The sequence below is a fragment of the Lissotriton vulgaris genome, chromosome 1_2, assembly GCF_964263255.1.
Source record: "Lissotriton vulgaris chromosome 1_2, aLisVul1.2, whole genome shotgun sequence".
Taxonomy (NCBI): Eukaryota; Metazoa; Chordata; class Amphibia; order Caudata; family Salamandridae; genus Lissotriton; species Lissotriton vulgaris.
The window spans coordinates 76,952,712-76,972,405 of NC_141686.1; the positions used below are offsets into that span (position 1 = coordinate 76,952,712).

Genomic DNA, 19,694 nt, shown 5'->3' on the forward strand with positions numbered 1-19,694 from the left:
AAAACCTTTTCTCAGTTTGCCTAACACTCCACTCCCTGTTCCCCTCTGCAGAAAATCACTAAATATCTAGACAGATTTGAAGTGGTTATCTCAGACTTTAAAAAAAATGTAAACCCACACTTTATTGCTTTGCAATTAAATGTTACAATACAGATGGAGTTTTTCTTTTTTAACCATACATCAAAATGCGGTACATCGTTATCGTGCAGTGTTACATACATCTGCATCCAGTTTCACCTTTGGCGCATACCTTCAAGTCAGCAAATGACATCAAAACATTATTAGTAAAACTTTCTGTCCCTCCCACTGAACTCCCACCCAATATATACCCGTCCCAAAAACTTCCCTTAACTTTGCAGCTGACAACTCTTCTGTCCTATCCTACAGTATCACCAGCCAGGGCAATAGTCCTGGCTGTAGGCAGTGGGGGGGGGGGGGGGGGGGAGGGGGGGGGGAAAGGGGGGGGGGGAAAGGGGAGTCGGGTAAGAGGGGAGGGGAATTCAAAAATGAGAAAGGAGGTAGGGGGGAGGTGGGAAACTGAATGGGGGAAGGAACAAGCACATACTTGTTATTTGTAGCACAAATATTAATCATTCGTATCAGGTAGGTTCGCCTGGCGTACCATGACTCCATGACTATCTACGGCCTCCTCAATTCTTCTAATCTAAACTGTTCTAATAGTTGAGCCCAGTCTAAAGAGATCAGATTCTTCCTCAGTCCTCTATACGCCTCACGCTGCAGCGCCTCCCGTTTAGCCATGGCCCATTTAAGTACTTAATTCCTCCATCTCCCCTTGCAAGAGGCTGTGCGGGATTTCCAGCGCTGCGTGACTAGTCAATTAGCGAGCATTAAGGCCAGCCTCGTAAATCAGCGTAGCAGAGTTGCCTTCTTCGGAAGAGGAAGCATGCCCAAAAGACAGGCTTCTATAGTGACCCATGGGGAGCTAGCGGAAAGCCGGGTGAGTCCCTGGGTGACCGTAGTCCAAAACCACCTCAAGGAGGGGCAAGCCCACATCATATGTGGAAGAGGTGTGGTGCAGGGGCTCACGGTTCGATCCCCGGTGCTGGCGGCAGATCAGCCCAACACCATGCGACTCTGGGCCATAGCTCGCTTAATCTTCCAGGCGGGCCCCAGCGCCTTGACACCTTCGTTTAATTGTTCGCGCTTTACAAATACTGGACATTTACATATAAAATAAAATCAGCATCCAATCGAGAACATCTCTGACAATCTGTGGAGGCGGTAGGGTACATTTTGTGTATTGCTAGCGGTGTGAGATAGGACCTATGTAATATCATCAGCTGTATCGTTTTTTTTCAGAACAGATTTTTATTTTGGTGTTGACAAATTGCATAACAAGCACAGCACCCCGGAGATCGGAGGAGCTGTGAGCATCATATTGGCAATCACAGGAAAGCAATACGGTCAACAGTTCAATATAAAGAAATGCAACTAACTCCCCCCGTCCCCCGCCCTCCCACTACCCCAGCCCAGAACCCCCCCTACCCGTGGCACAGCGTCGAAACAACATTCAAGTACAATGGCAGGAAGAAGCGTTTAGTGTGTGTGCCCTATGGCCCGGGCTCAGCATCTAAGAGTTCCTCCACAGGCCGATCAGGCGGCGGCGGCTCCAGCCATAGTCCACGATAATCCGCCCATCGCTTCCAGATCTTATAATGTTTCCGGGGACAGCCCCTAGCTGCGAAGATCGGGCATTCCAGGCCCATGTAGAAGTCTAACCCCCTTTTCCACGCTCCTATCAGAGGGGCCCTAGGGTCCTTCCAGGCACGGGCAATGTCTCTCTTGGCCACAATAAGACCCAGTAATAGCAGATGCCTTTTATAAATGTTTCCCCCTATATGTTCCATAACATGAAGAAGACCCAGTGGGGACGAGCGGGGGAGCTCCCAACCCAGAACCTCAGATAGGCAGTCCCACACACCAGACCAAAATCTCTGCAATGCAGCACACGCCCATACAGTATGAAGGAAAGTGCCTACTTCTCTGCCACACCGCAAGCAATCCGGGGATCCAATCAGGCCCGCCTTCCACAATCTTTCCCTCGTGTAGTAAGCCCTGTGGAGGTACTTAAACTGAATGAACCGCAGACGTACCGCTATGGCGGCTCCTCTCGGGGCCTCCAGTGCTTCCCTCCAGTCTTCCTCCTCCAATGGACCAACATCCCTCTCCCATTTACCACGTAAGCTATCTAGGGAGGTCGAGCCATGTGTCGCCAGTGTCTGATATATAGTGGATATTTTTTTACTGCCTAGTTCCCCCATGAATACCTTGGCCTCCAGAGGGCTGAATTCCGGCAGGGAGTCCAAGTCCCTCAGGGTGGGTGTGATGGCGTGCCGAAGTTGCAGGTATTTAAAAAACTGGGTCTGGGGCATATCATATTCTTCACCTAGTTCCTGGAATGACTTCAGGGCAGTGCCCCTGATGACATGTCCCAGCGCCGATATTCCAATTGCATCCCAGTCCCTAAACCCCGGGAGGGATGCCAATGAGGGCAAGAGCCCATTTCGCCAAAGAGGAGTCTCCCTTGTGAGTTTGTTCCACCACCCCATACGGCGAAGGGCGTCACGCCATATACGATATACAGTCTGTGTGCCCATTGGGAGGTTTTGTCGCTTTGGCGCTGAGTAGAGTATAGTATGTAACGTGTCTGGGTCCATCAGATGCCTCTCCAAAGCATAGGCCGGATCGCTCCGGTCCCCATACCACCACTCTTTCAAGATCAGAAGGTGGGAGGCTTGGTAATAGGACTGGACATCCGACGTCGCCAGGTCGCCACAGTATGTGGAGAGAAAACACGTGCGCAGCGCCACTCTCGCCACTCCCCCGGACCATAGAAACCGACTAAGCGTCGAGTTGACCTGTCTGAACCACTGCGGGGAAACGGGATAAGGGTGGTTTTGTAGCTGGTACAACAGGCGCGGGAGGGCCACCATCTTGAAAATGGCTGAGCGGCCATATACATTAAGAGGCATGCGGGACCAGGTGAGCATGTCCGAGCGCACGCGCTCCCACACGGGCACAACATTACGCGACCAGGAGACACTGCCCAGATCAGTCAGAAACACACCCAGATACCGAAGGCCACCCGCCGCTGCCTGTAGTGTCTTCGCCCAGGGTCCTAGACCTCTGCGCTCCCCCAACACCCACAGCACAGATTTCCGTTGGTTCAAATGGAGGCCCGATACCTCACCAAATATCCGCATTATGTCTAGGACTCGCGGCCCCGATCTGTTCAGGTCTGTGAGGAAGAAGAGGACATCGTCCGCATAAAGAGCAATCCTATCGGTGGGACCCGCCTGCCACTCGACACCCCGCATCTGAGCGTCAATCCTCACCCATGCTGCCAACGGCTCCATGGCCAGGGCAAAAAAGTAGGGCGATAGGGGGCAGCCATGTCTGGTGCCACGTCCTATAGGGAAGGGGGCAGATACCGCTCCAGCCACCCTCACCGACGCAGTCAAGTCAGTATACAGCAAATATAGGTATGATAGGAAGCGGGGCCCGAGGTTTAGACGAGACAGCAGTGCGCGAAGATAGACCCACCTCACCGAATCAAAGGCTTTATCTATGTCGGCCAGTAAGAGTGCCGCAGGAATACCCGCCGCACGGGCCGCCTCCACCACCACCTGGGCGCGCCTGATATTATGCCGCGTTTCCCTATGAGGCATAAAGCCCGCTTGGTCGGGGTGTACAAGGTCGGTTATGTACGGGAGAAGACGATTGGCCAGCGCCTTCGCTAAGATTTTGGACTCGGTGTTTAAAAGCGATATTGGTCTATAGGATTCAGGCAGGTCAGGAGGCCTACCGGGCTTGCAAAATACCACTATCTCCGCATGTCGCCAGTCCCTCGGGAGCTGGCCCTTCTCCCTGGCCGCCTCCAGAGCCCTACCGTAATGTGCACCGAGTTGAAGATGGAACTTCTTAAAGAATTCACTGGGAAACCCGTTCGGTCCCGGGGCCTTGCCCGCATTCAATTCCCCGAGGGCTGTACCCAGCTCCTCAGCCGACAGCGGAAGGTCGAGACTATCACGTGCCTCGTCCGAAACCGCTTGCGGCGGGAGGTCAGCAAGAAATGTATCTATGTCTTCCGCTTGGAGAAGTTCCCGGGGGGCATATTGGGACGCGTAATACTGTGCAAACCTGGCCGCCAGAGCCGCCGGGGCTGTCATGGGTGTACCTTCCTCGTCTCGGAGGCACGGCAGTGTCTGAGGGTGAAAAGTGCTCTGGCAGAGCCTATACAGCATAGAACTGGACTTATCACCCCATTGGTAGATCCTACTTTGAGTCGCCAGTCACAACTGCCTGGCTTCATCCAGCTGTAGGGAGGCGTAAGTTTGCTGCAATAGCAGCAGTTGACCCACATCCTCCTCACTCCCGTCGTCATGGCAACGTGCCTCCTGGGCGCGGACCCGGTCAGCCGCCTGCGCTAAATCCTCTCCGCGTGCCCTACGGGCAGCCGCACACCACGCAATATCCACCCCTCGGAGGTAGGTTTCAGGGCTTCCCAGAGAGTCATGGCATCTATGTCAGGGTGTTCATTATCGTTCCAGTAGTGTGCAATCGCTTCCCTCATGTGCTGTTGATAGGGTTCCTGCTGCAGATGCCACGTGGAGAGTCGCCACCTAAACGGCTGTCTCCGTCTATCTAAGAGTAAGTCCATTGCAACCGGGGAGTGGTCCGACAGACCTCGGGGCAAGATAGATGTGGAACCCACCCTCCCAACACAAGCATGGGGAACAAATAGGTAATCAATCCTAGAGAAGGACTTATGTACTGCCGAGACATACGTGTATTCTCGACTCCGAGCGTGCTGGTGGCGCCACACGTCCACCCACCCCATCCCCCTCACCATGCCGTTGAGTTTAGTGGGTGTGTCCGGGAGTTGCTCGCCTCTGAGCCTGTGTCTATCCATCCGCACATCCATCACATCGTTCCAGTCACCACCAACCACAGACATGATATCAGGCATCCCGGCCCACACACCGAACAGCCTTTCAATAAGAGCTCCTTGCAGCGGAGGCGGGGCATAAACGCTCCCAAAGAGTACCGATTCAGAGCCGATCTTTCCCTGAATGAATGCATACCTTCCCTGCGTATCGAGCCATTGAGTTTCATGAACGTAGGACACCCTACGGTGTACCAAAACCACTACACCCGAGACCCCCTCGCAAAACCAGCATGATACACCTGCTGAAAGCCATATCGCTGTAGGCTAAGGGCCTTGTTGCCCATGAGGTGAGTTTCCTGCAGCAACAAGACATCCGCCCCAGCTTTCTTTCCCTGTTTGAGGGCCGCCCCCCTTTTAATCCTGTCCAGTCTCCCCCTCACATTCCAGCTCACAACATGTCATGAAGCCCTTTGCAGGCCAAATTCAGGGGTAGCGACCGCCATCTAAGGACCGAAATAGAAGCAGTCGGAGCAGCCAAAGCCACACACACACATCCCGCCTCATTAGTACAAGAAAGAACACTGTGCTAGCCAACCCCACCCACCCACCTCAACCCCCAACTCTCAACAAACCCCCCAACCCCCACTCCCTCCAAAGCCTCACCTGAAACTTCCCCCCTACCCCCCACCCCATACCTCAAGAACGCTGAAGTACCTGTCGCGGTATAGGTCAATTCCTGCCCCCAACGGGAGGCCGGAGATCTACTATTCCAATGGATCCCCATGAACTCCCAACTGCAGTCCCTCGCTGCCCCCCCCTTAACAAACACCTCTAAGATGAGGGTTGACCGCCTTATAGTCCATCTCCCCCCAACCAACCCGCACCCCGCAACCATAAAAGCCACTCGTATGCGTCAGTGTTAATGTTACCATAGTCGTAGAGCACCGCTAATTAGGCCTGGAATCGCTGCAGCGCAGCCTGTACCATAGTCAATCAGTGGAGTAGGCGCCCCCCGTCACTGCATTCCTCACGGATCCACTATTGGAGAGTCTGGGGGCCCAGACTCCTCTACAGTTCCTGTCTTGGCCGGCGAGCGTTTCTTAGAGCGTGATCGCCAGTTACTTCTGCTGCGGGAGCGCCGGGGCGTCCGCGCGGGCGCCGCTGAAGATGACGAGTCCGAGTCTCTAGCAGGCGGCGTGTGAGGTCTGACACGCACAGTCTCATCCGTCCAGACAAAGACTTCTTCAGGGGAATTAAAGAAGAGAGTACGGGATTGAAAAACCACTCGCAGCCGAGCCGGATAAAGCAGAGCATACTGGATCTTGAGGCCCCGCAGGCGAGCCTTCCCGGCCACGAAGGACTGTCTTTGCTGCTGCACCAACCGCGTGTAGTCAGGGAAGATAATGATCCGCTGATTGTTCCACTGGAGGGGCTCTTTCAGCCGGGCCTGCTTCAGGATCGTGTCTCGATCATGATAATTGAGTAGTTTGGCTATCACCGGCCGTGGACGTTCACCGACTGGTGGCTTCTGAGTGAGTGCCCTGTGCGCCCGCTCGATGATGAAGCAGCGGGAGAGGGACTCCGACGGCATCCAGCTCTCCAGCCATTCTGTAAGGAATGCCTCCATGTTTCCCTTCTCACAGTCTTCCGGAAAGCCGACAAAACGCAGGTTGTTGCGTCGGGCTCGTCCTTCGGCATCCTCGGCTCGCAGAGCTAGGCCCTTCTGTACGCCCTCCATGTCGGCCACTCTTCTTCAAGGCCGCCATGTCACCTTCTACAACAGTGATCCGGGTTTCTGCTTCCGTGATCCGGGCCACAGCGTTGCGCAGGTCTTGCCGCAGCAGGGTCACATCTGCGCCAACGGCCCCAATCTTAGCGTCCAACGTGTCTCGGGACTGGGTGATCGCTGCCAGCAGAGTAGCTTTGTCTGGTCCAGTGGTCGACTGTCCGCCCGAAGCACCGGAGTTTCCACTCGGCCCCGTGAATTTATCAATTGTCCCTTGTTTCGAGGACCCACTACCACTCCCGCCTCGGGTCATGATGGACGACAAAAAGGACAGCTCCTTGGTCACACCTGCAGCCTCACCACGGATCTCGCCTACAGGCAGCAGGGGGTCCGGGCCACGGCCACTGCGCACAGATTCAAAGGCCGTCTGTGGCGCCCTATCCCCTTCCGCACTAGGGACCTCCAAGTCCAGAGAAATATGGAAAGGGCACCGGCCACTGCTGGTCTGCCAAGTCTTCCTAGGCCGTCGCCGCCCAGCCCCGTACCTTGCCAAGTGTCCACCTCAGGGGCCCAATACGCTGCTAGATGAAGCTCGTGCACCAAGTTGTTGCTCCCTGCCTGCTGCAACTGCCAGTACAGGAGACCTCGCTGGGCGGACGCCAAGGATCAAAGGATCTGCACCCCCTCCAAGACCAGCGCACACCCCCTCTAGCAGTGGGGGCCGGTGCGTTCCGATCTGCCCGCCGATTCTCCGCAGGTGCCTCGCCACCCCTCGAGGCCACTGCCCTGCACCCCTGTCCGCCCTCACCTCAAGGGCCTCCTCACTGGGCACAGGGCTGCTGTTCGGGTCAGTGTTTCAACCCCCGGGTGGCCCACCAATGTTCCGCAATATGTGGGGCCCCCAGGCACCGTACCTCCAACTCCACAGGCAGCCGCAGACCGCAGCTCTCAGCCGCCGCCCCCCAGGAGGGCCGGACCTCGGCTCCGCACAGTCCCGTAGTCCGCCGCCCAAAGGCGCTCACCCCAGGCTCCTCCAAAATCGAGGTCCCGGCTCCGCCTCGAGGGACAGGCCGCTCCGCCTCCTGTGCTGACTGCACCCACACGGAGTCACCGGAGCGGCCGAAATTCACGCAGCAGCCGCCGGACCCCTACCGCCACGCTGCCCTGTTGCGGGATGGGTGTCAGCAGGGGGAGAAGGCAGGATAATCGGCCAGTAGATGGAACGGCGTGACGGAGCTGTGCTAGGCAACGTCCGCCATGTTCGCCGCCTTGGCCACGCCCCCAGCTGTATCGTTTTTAATTGAAAATTACGGGAAACCCATTGAGGGTGTTCTAGCGCCATTGCCCATTCTCTATCATTCAATTCCCTGGCCAGCGTTGCTTCCCACATGAGACGAAGGCCCTGTAGGGGAGTACACAGATGCTCCCTCAAACTGTGGTATAACCACCTAACCAAATGGCTCCCATGCCCCATGTGATGAACAGCCCATAATAATTGAAAGGTAGGGGGTTCGTTTTGGTCCACCAACCAATGCCTCTGGACAAAGTGTATAATAGCTGCATTGTGAGAAGTTGGCCTGGTATATGCTGACCACTAGTAATAGTGGGCACCTTGTACCATCTAACCAACCCTTATTGATGATTAGCTTAAAGACAACCTTTAAAGAAAGCTATCCTAGTGGTAGCAGTGAAGAGCCACCTTCAGGCTAAGTCTTGAAGGAATGTAAAGCAGCTTGTTTTACCAGTCTATAACCTGAATGACCAAATGAAAGGAGAACCACTCAAGGTATATATAAAATATATGTATTTATTACTAAACACTCTCTACTAACCTCTTTATGAGATTAGAGAACAAAACGCACCATATTAAATCACCAGAACCGTAGTAAATAGCACAATACCAAGTGGGCTCCAGGGGGAGACCAAACCATATATTAAGAAAGTGGTATAACAACCACGACTTGACTAGACACAGTGCCTAGAGCACGTAGAATCGCTGGGACCCCAAGGAAGCACCCAAGGTAGTGACACAGGGGACCCACGGGGACGCATGCAGTGTGAGAACACAGCCGCGAACTCTGTACAACTCTATGGGAAAGTCACGGTTGGAATTCTAAAGTTTAAGGACACTTAGGAGAGGACTTTGAGCAAACCCTTTCAAACTTAGGTTGTAAAGGCCAGCACCCATGTGAGCACCGGAATACTCGTGTTACCTAACCCAGGGAAGCTGGGTGCATAAGTGTCGAATGGCGTTGGGAATCTTCGTCTTTTTCAATGGTGTGATGCTGCAAAGTGCTGCTGCCGTGAAGAGAAAACGTGTCCGATGTGATCCAAGCCTATTCCGAAGCTGTGAAGAACCTGAAAGCGGAGGGGACAGAGTCTGTGTCACTTGCCAGTGACCAGGGGCTTGGTAGACTAATTCCCATCGATGTCGGCTGCTTCAGGTGAGAAGAGGTGAAGCTTGACTCTGCAGCCACGTGACCAGGAGACGTCGAGGAAGACCAACGTCCGCAGGCGAGCTGTTCCACGAAGGATGTCGAGTGCTGGGGGGGTGCCAGTGTCCGTATTGAACACCAACTAGCCTTGACAACTGAAACACACGTGGTCAGAGAAAAGCTGCTTTGGTGAGGACCAGCAAGGTCCTGGGGACTCCTCAAGCGATGGAGAGTCATGGCATGTCTGAGGCAGCCAGGTAAGGCCACTGAAAGTTAAAGTTACCTTCACAAGGACCCACAGGCCAACGGACCAGGGATCGCGTATGGACCTCGAGAGGAGTCCCTAAATACTAGCCCACCGAACACTTGTGGGGTGTAGGCCGGTAATCTTCGGTGGAATAACTGCTCGGGGTCTGGACTACAAGGTGCTCAAACAGCTTCAGGGGTCGCCGGAAAGCAGATGCTTCTGCAAATGGACACAGTTCCCGGGGGTTCGGGTTGCACCGTCCCCCCGAGGGATACGGGTTTGCTGAGAAAACTTGTCAACCTCGGGGACACTTGGAAACCCACCTCCTGTATTGCATTGTATTCGTAGTCCTCAGGAGCTTTGGAGTTGCAAACCGGTCAGATGTGTCTTTGGTGCCTGCTTTGCAAGGGAGTAACTCCTTTACTCAAAGGGAGATTCTTCAGTCATCCAACGCATTGTAGATAGTCAAAGTACTTGATTTCTGTAGCAGAATTAAACAGGGTGCACTGAGAGAGCTCTTGGAGACTTGGGCTTGTTGATGGGTAAAGACCAATTTGAACAACCATCCAGTCGTCCCCTGCAAAGGAAGCAACATCAATTATCTAGGTAAGGAAATACTAGTATTCCCAAATCATCTGAGAGGAGCTGCAACTATTGCTATCATCTTTGTGAAGGCTCAAGAAAGTAAGACCAAATGGGAGGACCGAACATTATAACGTGCAGACCCCACCGTGAAACAGAGCTACTCTCTGTGCAACTGCAGAATTGGGATGTTAAAGTAAGCATCCTGCAAATTGATTGAAACCATCCAGTCTGTCTCCAGCGCAAGAACACCTGAGCTTGGGTTAGCATCTTGAACTTTTCCTGTTTGAGAAACCAGTTAAAAACCCGGAGAACTAGGATCGGATGCAAACAACCGTCTTACTTGAGAATCAGGAAATAACATGATTAGTATCCCTGAACCCGTTCCTGCTCTGAAACCAACTGAACTGCACCCTTTTGAAGTAAGGTTTGGACCTTCCGATGGGGGAGCTGAATTTCGTCTTTGGAAAGCAAACTCTGTTGGGGTGGAAAGGGTGGGAGAAATTCATAAAAAAGTAGAGCATACCCCTTTTCCACCATATTTAACACCCATAGGTCCGATGTTAGGGATCGCCACAGTTGTAGAAACTGGGACACTGTGCTCCCAACTGCCCACTCCCATATGGACCTGCCAGTAAGAACCTCTTCCAAGAGGGGTCCGTATCTATCCATGCGATAGCATGTTGCAGTTGTGACGCAAAATAATAAAGTTCCAGATCTGGGACTTCTAAACCCCCTGTGCCCCACCTACGTTCAGAACCTCTAGACTCACCCTACACAGCTTCACATTCCACAGTAAGAGGACCAGCAGGGAATCCAATTCCCTAATGGGCAGTTCAAAGACTCTTGCATTGTGTACAGACAGTGCAGGAGGACCACCATTTTTTATTAAGGCGATCTTACCCATCAAGGAGAGCTGAAGGGTGTTCCGGAAGGCAATACTCCCCTGCAGACCCTGGATTATCCTCCCTATGTTATGCTGGAAGAAGATTGCTGCGTTCCGTCCAATCCATATCCCCAGATAGTGAAGCGTATCATCTACCCATGGGAGTCCCATCTCTTGGCGTTGGACCCATCCCCCCTCCGCCACCCCCAGTCGGTGTGCTCTCCAATAGCGTAAAGCTGCGATTTCTTTTTTTATTCACTACAAGCTTGGAAACAGCCGCAAACTGCGACACGGCGGCCATCAGGGTTGGCAATGACTGCATCGGCCGATTCAAGTAAATCAACGCATCATCAGCGTACAGTGACACCACGTGCTCCATGTCCCCCACTTGTATGCCCTGACCCTCAAGCACCGTGCGGAGATGACACGCCAGCGGTTCCATTGCCAGGGCAAAGAGTAAGGGGGAGAGCTGGCACCCTTGACGCGTCCCCCTCGTTATGGGTTTTATGTCCGACATGTATCGCCCCGTGCGGACCCTGGCCACTGGCTGAGCATAAAGCAGTTTTATCCACTTTACAAACCATTCCCCTAATCCCATTTTCAAAAGTACCTTCCAGAGATAGGCCCAACGGATCGAGTCAAACGCTTGTTCGATATCGAGAAATACTAGGGTGTTCTGCTGGGCTCGTTCCCCCAAAGCTTGCATTACGTGGTCTAGGCGACGAATATTCCGCAGCGTATTCCTGTCCGAAATGAAACCAGACTGGTCATCATGGACCAGCCGTCTAAGATAGGGGAGGAGTCTATTTACCAGCACCTGACAGGTAATTTTCAGATCCACATTCAGCATCGATAGGCCTATACGAACCGGGAAGAAGAGGATCCTTACCCGGCTTGGGGATCATAACTATCAATTCTGTCCGCACGTAATCTGGGAGCGAGCCTCGGTCGTTGGCCCCCTTGTACGCTTTATAGAGTTCGGCGGCTAATCCGTCCAACCCGGGGGACTTTGCTGTCTTCAGGTGGGCTATCGCAGCTCGTACTTCCTCCTCCCGAAGGGGGGCCTCCCAATTCCTCCTGACTCTCCGCATCAATACAGGGCAGTTGAAACCCCTCAATATATATTTTCACGCCCTCGGGGCCCATGGGGGCTGAGACTCGGAGTATATTTTACATAAATGGGACCGAAATACGTCATTCAGTGCCAGAATCGGGTGGGGTTGAGTTTTCGCCCGAATCAGACGTGCTAGTAGCCGCCCAGCCATATCGCCCTCTGTGTACCATCTCCACCTGCTGGCAGTTCTATTAAATTTGCAGAGCGAGGCCCACGTATCCCCCAGCTGCTGGCGCGCAGCAGTCCATTCAGACGGCCTCTCCTTGTCTGTGGGAAAGTCTTTTTCCAGCGCCGCCAGAGGTTCCTCATTCTGTCGGAGATCACATTCTAACACCTTTTTTACCCCCACCTCTGTGGACAAACAGATCCCTCGAATTACCACCTTCAATGCATCCCATTCAGTCGCCCTGGTGCTAGCTGAGCCCCAGTTAACCTTCAGGTATGCCTCAAGCCTTTGTAAAATAACATCTTTGTCGGTCGGGTCGCCCAAAGCCTCCGTGTTGAGCCTCCATAGTGGAACTCTAGGCTGTGGTCTGTCTAACGAGTACGTGAGCTGGAGCGAGGAGTGGTCGGACCAGTATCGAGCCAAATATTGGATCTCCGCGACTCTGTGCATTGCCGTTCCCTGGAGAAAAAAGTAGTCCAGTCTACTATGGGTATTGGCAGCAGGCGTGTGGCACGAGTACACCCGACGAGCAGTGTTACGGTGCCTCCATGCATCTAATAAGCCATAACTTTGGAGCATCTGGCCCATCGCTTCTCTCGTCCTAGGCTTGGCATCTAATTTTGGGGGGTAACTATGTTATTCCCCATCAAGGGCACAATTAAAGTCTCCTGCAATAAGTAGTTCTGTGTCTGGGTCTAAGTCTAACTGTCTCAGCACCCGACCTGCAAACTCCCCATCATCACTGTTCGGAGCATAAATATTTACCAGGCATATACTACGCCCATCTAGCGTCCCCACCACCATCCCAAACCTCCCCTCCGAATCCTGTTTAGTGTGCATGGCCTTGAAGGGGACTCCCGGCGCCACGCATATCAGTGCACCTCTGGTGAACCCCGAGTAAGATGTGGCGAAAAACTGCCCCTGCCATCTACGTTGGAAATACTTGAGACAGTCTCCCCAAAGTACGTCTCCTGTAGCAGGGCTATGCTTACCCCATAACGCCGGAGGTAGGTGGCCACCCTGATTCGCTTAATCATATTATTGCGCCCCCCTGACATTCCATGTTATTTGTTTATACCATTGTGTATCACCCTTCATGTGTTAGCAGTCAGTGATATCGCAGCACCCAACTATCATACAAGGAACCCCCCATAAAATTGCAATGTGACCCTCCAAAAAACAGACATCTTGTGTGTCCCATAAAGCAGCTACGTTTAGACCCGGCAGCAACCCCCACACAACCAGAACAAGAAACCTCAACACGCCCCCACCCACAGGCGGTAGTACTGCATTCTCCTAACCCGGTCTTGGTCAGAGGACTCAGAACCCCGCCCCAAAGCTAGACCACCCCCCTCAACTTGTAATCAATGATTAGAAAAACACAAAATTGTACGTTCGCAAGTCCGAAGGAAGCCCTCCCCCCTGTTTTGATGTTCAGCCGACAGACTGGTACCGCGCAGCTCCGCCCGACCATTGGTCTAGCCCGGCCGCCTCAGCACTCTACAGCGGGCCAGTTAATTCTATAGTTGGCGCAATAGTGTCACCTCTTTAAGAAACAGATTTCGAGCCCCCCCGAATCTCCGGGCAAACGGCCCCTTTTGCAAGTCACTCTGGCCTAAACACTTCCCTCTGGGTCAAAGAATAGAGATACTCAGTGTCCATGACCCCACTTTTCTCGCTCTTACCACCGGGTCCACCAGTCATGTGTCCCCTGAGGTCTCAACTGCCAGGCTGAGGGCACCTCCCGACTCAGATTGTGTTTCCTGTACCAAACACAATGGGGAGAACTGGTTCTGGGTCGGGATCGCCTCCAGTTCCGCCCGGAGAGTGCCATCCGCACCCACCGTGATACGTCCTCCCTCTGCAAGAGCACGTCCTCTCGAGTGCTGATCTCCCTCTTCAGGTTGTTGGTTCCGCCGCCGCCCACTCCGACGGCTCTGCTCCTGCCAGCCCTGTGTTTGGTCGTGGCCCGCAAGACCCAGCGAGTCCATCCAATCATCCACGTCCAACGGGTTATCGAGCAAAACTGTGTCCTGTCGCTGTGTTGTACTCTGAGCCTGGCCAGGAAGAGCAAGCTATATTTAATATCCTGGCTTCATATCCTTTGCTTAACCCGTAGAATGTCGTTCCGGAGATCTTGCACCTTCCTCCTATAGTCTGGGAAAATATGGATGTCGTGATTGTCAAATCTGGGCTGGCCCGTTGTGCGGATGTGTTGAAGGATCGTATCCCGGTCCCTAAAATTGAAAAGCCGGGCTGTTCTGGCCCTAGGCGGGGATCCCGGCTTCGGTTGCGGCCCTAGAGTCCTGTGAGCCCTCTCCACAACTAACATTTTGAAGAGTCTCAGGTTCGGGAAAACCTTGACAATCCAGTCTTCGAGGAATAGGTCTGCCTCCAGCCCTTCTGCCCGTTCCAGAAATCCCGGGAAGCGGAGATTATTCCTCCTGGACCGCCCTTCCGCATCTTCCTCCCGATCTTCCAGCCGGTATTTTGACTACAAGTTACCACTGATTATTTCCAGACCCGTGTGTAGATTATATAGAAGAGGGTTAGTGAAAATCTTCAGCAAGTGGTATTAGGGCCTTTTTCAAGTGAATGCAGTAATGGTAATCGGTAAAAACTCAAAATATGAAAGCATAGTTTAACTAAAAAAATAAGTAAATAAAGGAAGTTAAATTTAAGCATTTTAACATCTCAGCACCGAGAGAAACTCAAAAGAAACATTTTTACCCTTGGCCTAAGAAGTAGGATCAGGGGGTACAGTGAAAAAAGCACCCCACAGTTCCAAAATGCAAGTCTGTAGCTGGTAAGGAAGCAGTTACCAATAAAATCGAAAGAGAAGAAGGGAGAAAAAGAGAGGCAGGGTGTTGTTAGTTAAAATAAAGGTTCACCCGAGCCCCCAAAAATAATTCTGATTTACTGAGTTTTATCTTACCATCTAGGGTTTAAGTACATTTTTTCAATAGTGCATTTGCACTTCCTCCTAGATTTTCAGTAAGGCTGCATCTTGTAACTTCTGTAAGGAATTTTGTTTTCTTTGCTACGTGCAATAGTACACACTCTCTTCTCTTTTATTCCTCCGCTTATGCAAGCAATCCTTTTCTGATAAAATTACTGGGAGCTGCAATTATTTTCTGATTAAATTACAGGGAGCTGGATGACAGGAAGAAGATTCAGCATTTATTGGCACTTGTTGGCACAGACACAGGAGAAATCACTTACTTTCACAAGGAGCCCCCAAACAAGGTAAGGCCTGATGTGAGCAGGATGTTACAGCTACCCACCTATTTAGTGAGTGAGTGAGTGTAAAATATATGGTGGCCATCTTAAACCATGTTCCAGGCAAATCTGTCATCCTTTTTTAGGAAGTACTACACTGTATAAACACATGAATTCATATCTTACTCGGTTTAAAGACAAGTGAATTAACATATTTAAACTAATCTATGATAGATAATGAAACGGACTCTATAGTAGAAGATTCCATTATTAAGCAAAGCAGAATCTCTTTTCTTTTAGGTGGATGCTGATAGGTTATTACAGAATTGAGTCCTCAATGGGAAAAACTATTGGGCAAAACTCAGAGAAAATTAAACCAAATACAACCTTTTTTGTTTCAGGGAGTACTAGTAGCTTATCACAATTGAGCCCTGAATGGGAAAATCTATTAAACGAAACTAGCAAGAAATTAACAGACCCAGTTCTCATGGATGAAAATCATTGATGAAACACCCATAATGTCATAAAAAATACTGATAACACAGAGATGACTTAAGTAAGCGGCAGATGTAAAAAAGCCTATTATCCGGAATTGAGCCCAAAGTTCCTCGTCGTTGTTAAGACCTGATGGAGCTTTAGTTTGCAGTTCAATTATGTATTTAGATTCAAGAGCTCGTAACAGCCTCGTTCTTTCCCCACCTCTTTCATTCTTGGGGACCTGATCAATACAAAAGCATTTTAATAGATCATGATTGCTGTTAGGCTTTCTCTCTAAATGACGGGCCACGGGATAGGTGGCATCTAGATATGACCTTTTTCAAAATATTGTCAGTTAGAAGAATGTGCCAGTTTTTCTTGAATATTTGTACCACTTCTGAGGATTTTGCATTTTATATATATATATATATATATTATAAGTCCCACAATCCAATGTGGGTGAAATTCAGTAGTCCATCTAAGGACATCAATTATGCAAATAGTGTGGGAGTGTCCCATAGCACGAATTCAGTTAAATCCTCTGACAACGAGCGGCGTCAGAAACGCGTTAGGCTATCATCAAGTTAACTGAATGGCTGAAATTCCAGCTGTGAGGTGGTCCTTACCCGACCAGCAACTTCTGCGGAGTGCGTCCTTGACCTGTGGGCACCTTTGCAGCATTGATATTGCGCGACAGCCCTGCAGCGAAGGATGCACCACCCAGTTATCACTGGGAACCACGAGGCGCTGAATCATGCCGTGTCATTGTGGAGCAGGAGTCAGGGATGTAAGGGCTAATCTCACCTTGAGGCCCATGACCGGGACTTTCGTTGAAAACAGCTTAATTAAAGTGCAACTATCGAGTGACTATTGGAACACCGACTGCAAGTCCCACAATCCAATGTGGGTGAAATTCATTAGTCCACCTGAGGACATCAATTATGCATATAGTGTGGGAGTGTCCAATAGCACAAATTCAGTTAAAGGCTCAGAAAAGCGTTAGGCTATCATCAAGTTAACTGAGTGGCTGAAATTACATTGGGTTGTGAGGTGGTCTTTACCCGATCAGTAACTTCTGCGGAGTGCGTCCTTGACCTGTGGGCACCTTTGGAGTGTTGATATTGCACGGCAGCCCTGCCGCAAAGGATGCACCACCCCGTTATCACTTTTGGCCCATGAGGCGCTGAATCATGCTCTGTCTCATCGTGGAGCAGGAGTCGGGGGATATACAGTCCACACGCACCCTGAGGCCCATGACCGGGCCTTTCATTGAAAACACCTTCATTAAAGTGCGACTATCTAGTGACTATTGGGACACGGGCTGCAAGTCCCACAATCCAATGTGGGTGAAATTCATCAGTCCATCTGAGGACATCAATTATGCAAATAGTGTGGGAGTGTCCAATAACACGAATTCAGTTAAAGCCTCTGACGACGAGCGGGGCTCATAAACGCGTTAGGCTATCATCAAGTTAACTGAATGGCTGAAATTCCATTGGGTTATGAGGTGGTCCTTACCCGATCAGTAACTTCTGCGGAGTGCACCCTTTATTTATTTAATTTCTTGTATAGCGCAAGAATCGACCCCATACGGGGTATCTCCGCGCTTTTGCTCGCGATGTGGCATGGCAGGTGTTACAAAAGGTTGAAGTTATCGACTGATAGTTAGTTGTTTTATTCTTCCAGGAACAAGCTGGTTTTTAATTTTTTCCTGAAGGAGGAGTGGTTGGAGGTTTGTCTAATGCAGGGGGGTAGGTTGCTCCATAGGTTAGGCCCCACCAGAGAGAAGGCTCTGCCACCTTGTCTGGTTTTTTTTACCAGAGGAGTTTTTATTAGCAATTGATTGCTTGACCGTAATGCTCTGTCAGGTTTGTAGAGGGGTAACTTTTGGGTCTGATAGTTGGGGGCTTTCCCGAACAGGCATTTGTGAACAATGCAGCAGATTTTAAATTTGATGCGTTGTCGTATTGGCAACCAGTGAAGTTCTCGCAGCAGAGGCTTGGAGGGGGTTCTGGGGGGGGGCATTCAAAATCAGTCTTGCCGCTGTGTTTTGGACTACCTGGAGGCGGTTTATGGCATCCTCGTTGGCTTGTATCAGGAGCCCGTTGCAGTAATCAATTTTGCTTATCACCATAGTCTGCACAAGGGTCTTTCTGTAGTTATCTGATAAGTATGGGAAGACTCGTCTTAACAGACCAATTGTGTGGAAACATGCCCCAGCAACTGCACTCACATGTTCCTTCAAGGTTAGATTTTGATCTAACTTCACCTCCAGATTCTTTACTGTTAGTTTTGGGGTGGGAACTGGTCCCAGATTTAAGTGCCACCAGTCAGGGGACCATAGTATGGACGCTTTTCCAAAGAGCATTAATTCCGTTTTTCCAACGGTGCATCGGAGACGGTTGGCAGCCATCCAGTTGGAGATGGCCCTCATGCCTTCAGCAAAATTATCCCTAACATTGGAGTTTAGGGAATGGAAAGGGTAGAGAAGTTGGGTGTCGTCAGCGTAGGACACCGGGGTGAATCCATATTTTCTCACAATCTCAGCAAGGGGGGCCACGTACACATTAAACAATGTGGGGCTTAGGCATGAGCCCTGTGGCACCCCCTTCGTGAGCATCCTTGAGGAGGAGCGATACGGTCCCAGGCTGACGGATTGTGAGCGCCCGGACAGAAAGCTCTCCAGCCAGGAAAGGGCCTGTCCTCCTATGCCTACTCCCTTTAAACGGCTCACGAGGATCTTGTGGGACACAGTATCAAAGGCGGCCGACAGGTGTAACAGCACCAGAATCATTGAGCCTCCTCTATCCTGTGACATCTTGATGTTATCGGTCACGGAGAGGAGTGCAGATTCGGTGCTGTAGTTGGGCCTGAACCCAGATTGTGAATGGTCCAGGCCCCCTGTCGCCTCTATGAAACTGGACAGATGGGTGTTAACATGCTTCTCGGCCAGTTTACTCGGGAGCGGCAGCAGAGAGATAGGACGGAGGTTGGAGAGCTCTGTCCAAGGGGAGATGGAGTTTTTCCGAATAGGATTCACCACTGCCTCTTTCCATTGCTGAGGGAGTTTACCTTCTTTGTAGGAGAGGTTCAAGACTTTTTGGATAATGGGGCAGAGAGCAGTGCTTAGCGTGTTCATCACTCTAGGGGGGGAGAAGGTCAAGGGGGGGACCCTGTTTTTATTGTGTTTAGTAAAGATTTTGTGTCATCCTCGGAGATTTCTGGGATGTCAGTAAAGGTCTCAGAATTAGTTTGTGGGCAGAGAGCGGCAGCCGTCTCTGTGTTGTTGGGATGTTTGGCCAATATTTTGTTATAGATGGTGTCAATTTTATCTTCAAAGAATTGTGAGATCTTATTACACAGATCCTGGGAGAAGGTATCAGGACTTTCGCATGCTGTAGGATTTGTGAAACTTCTCAGGATTTTGTATAATTCTCTGGTAGAATTATCAGCTTCATCTATTTGAAATTGAAGGCTGGTTTTCCTTGCCTTTTTTATGTTTTTGTAATAGGAGGAGACAGCTTGTTGATAGAGCTCTTTGCTTTCACTGGAGTGATTCTTCCTCCATCGTTTTTCTAGCTTTCTGCACTTTTGTTTTTCTATTTTTAACGCTTCAGTGTATCAATTTCCTTTTTGTTATTGGTCGATGGTTGTTTAACCAATTTTTGTGGGGCTAGACCTGTGGGCACCTTTGGAGTGTTGAGATGTATATATCATCATGTGATCAAGCTCCCAGTGAGGAGCAAAACGCTTCATGGCAGGCATTATGCCTGTACACTTTGTGGTTTGACTAACGGAAAAAAATTGCACTGATTCAACCACCAATGCTGCGTGGGACTTCGTGATTTTTGCTGGAGTGTTGAGGTCAGTGCCTGGAGTTCCGCCTGAGTGAGAAGCGGACAGGATTTCTTCATAGATATATCTATCTATCTA

At 51.0% G+C, this 19,694-nt stretch overlaps 1 protein-coding gene across 2 annotated transcripts in view; it reads left to right on the forward strand.

Moving 5' to 3' along the window:
* CCDC77 (coiled-coil domain containing 77) overlaps positions 1-19,694 on the forward strand; it is a 293,054-nt gene that overhangs the window by 76,922 nt on the left and 196,438 nt on the right. For both annotated transcript variants that reach the window (XM_086952832.1, XM_086952833.1), the window contains one exon: positions 15,215-15,311. In XM_086952832.1, the coding sequence (XP_086808958.1) occupies positions 15,215-15,311 (97 nt within the window). The remainder of the gene's footprint in view (positions 1-15,214; positions 15,312-19,694) is intronic.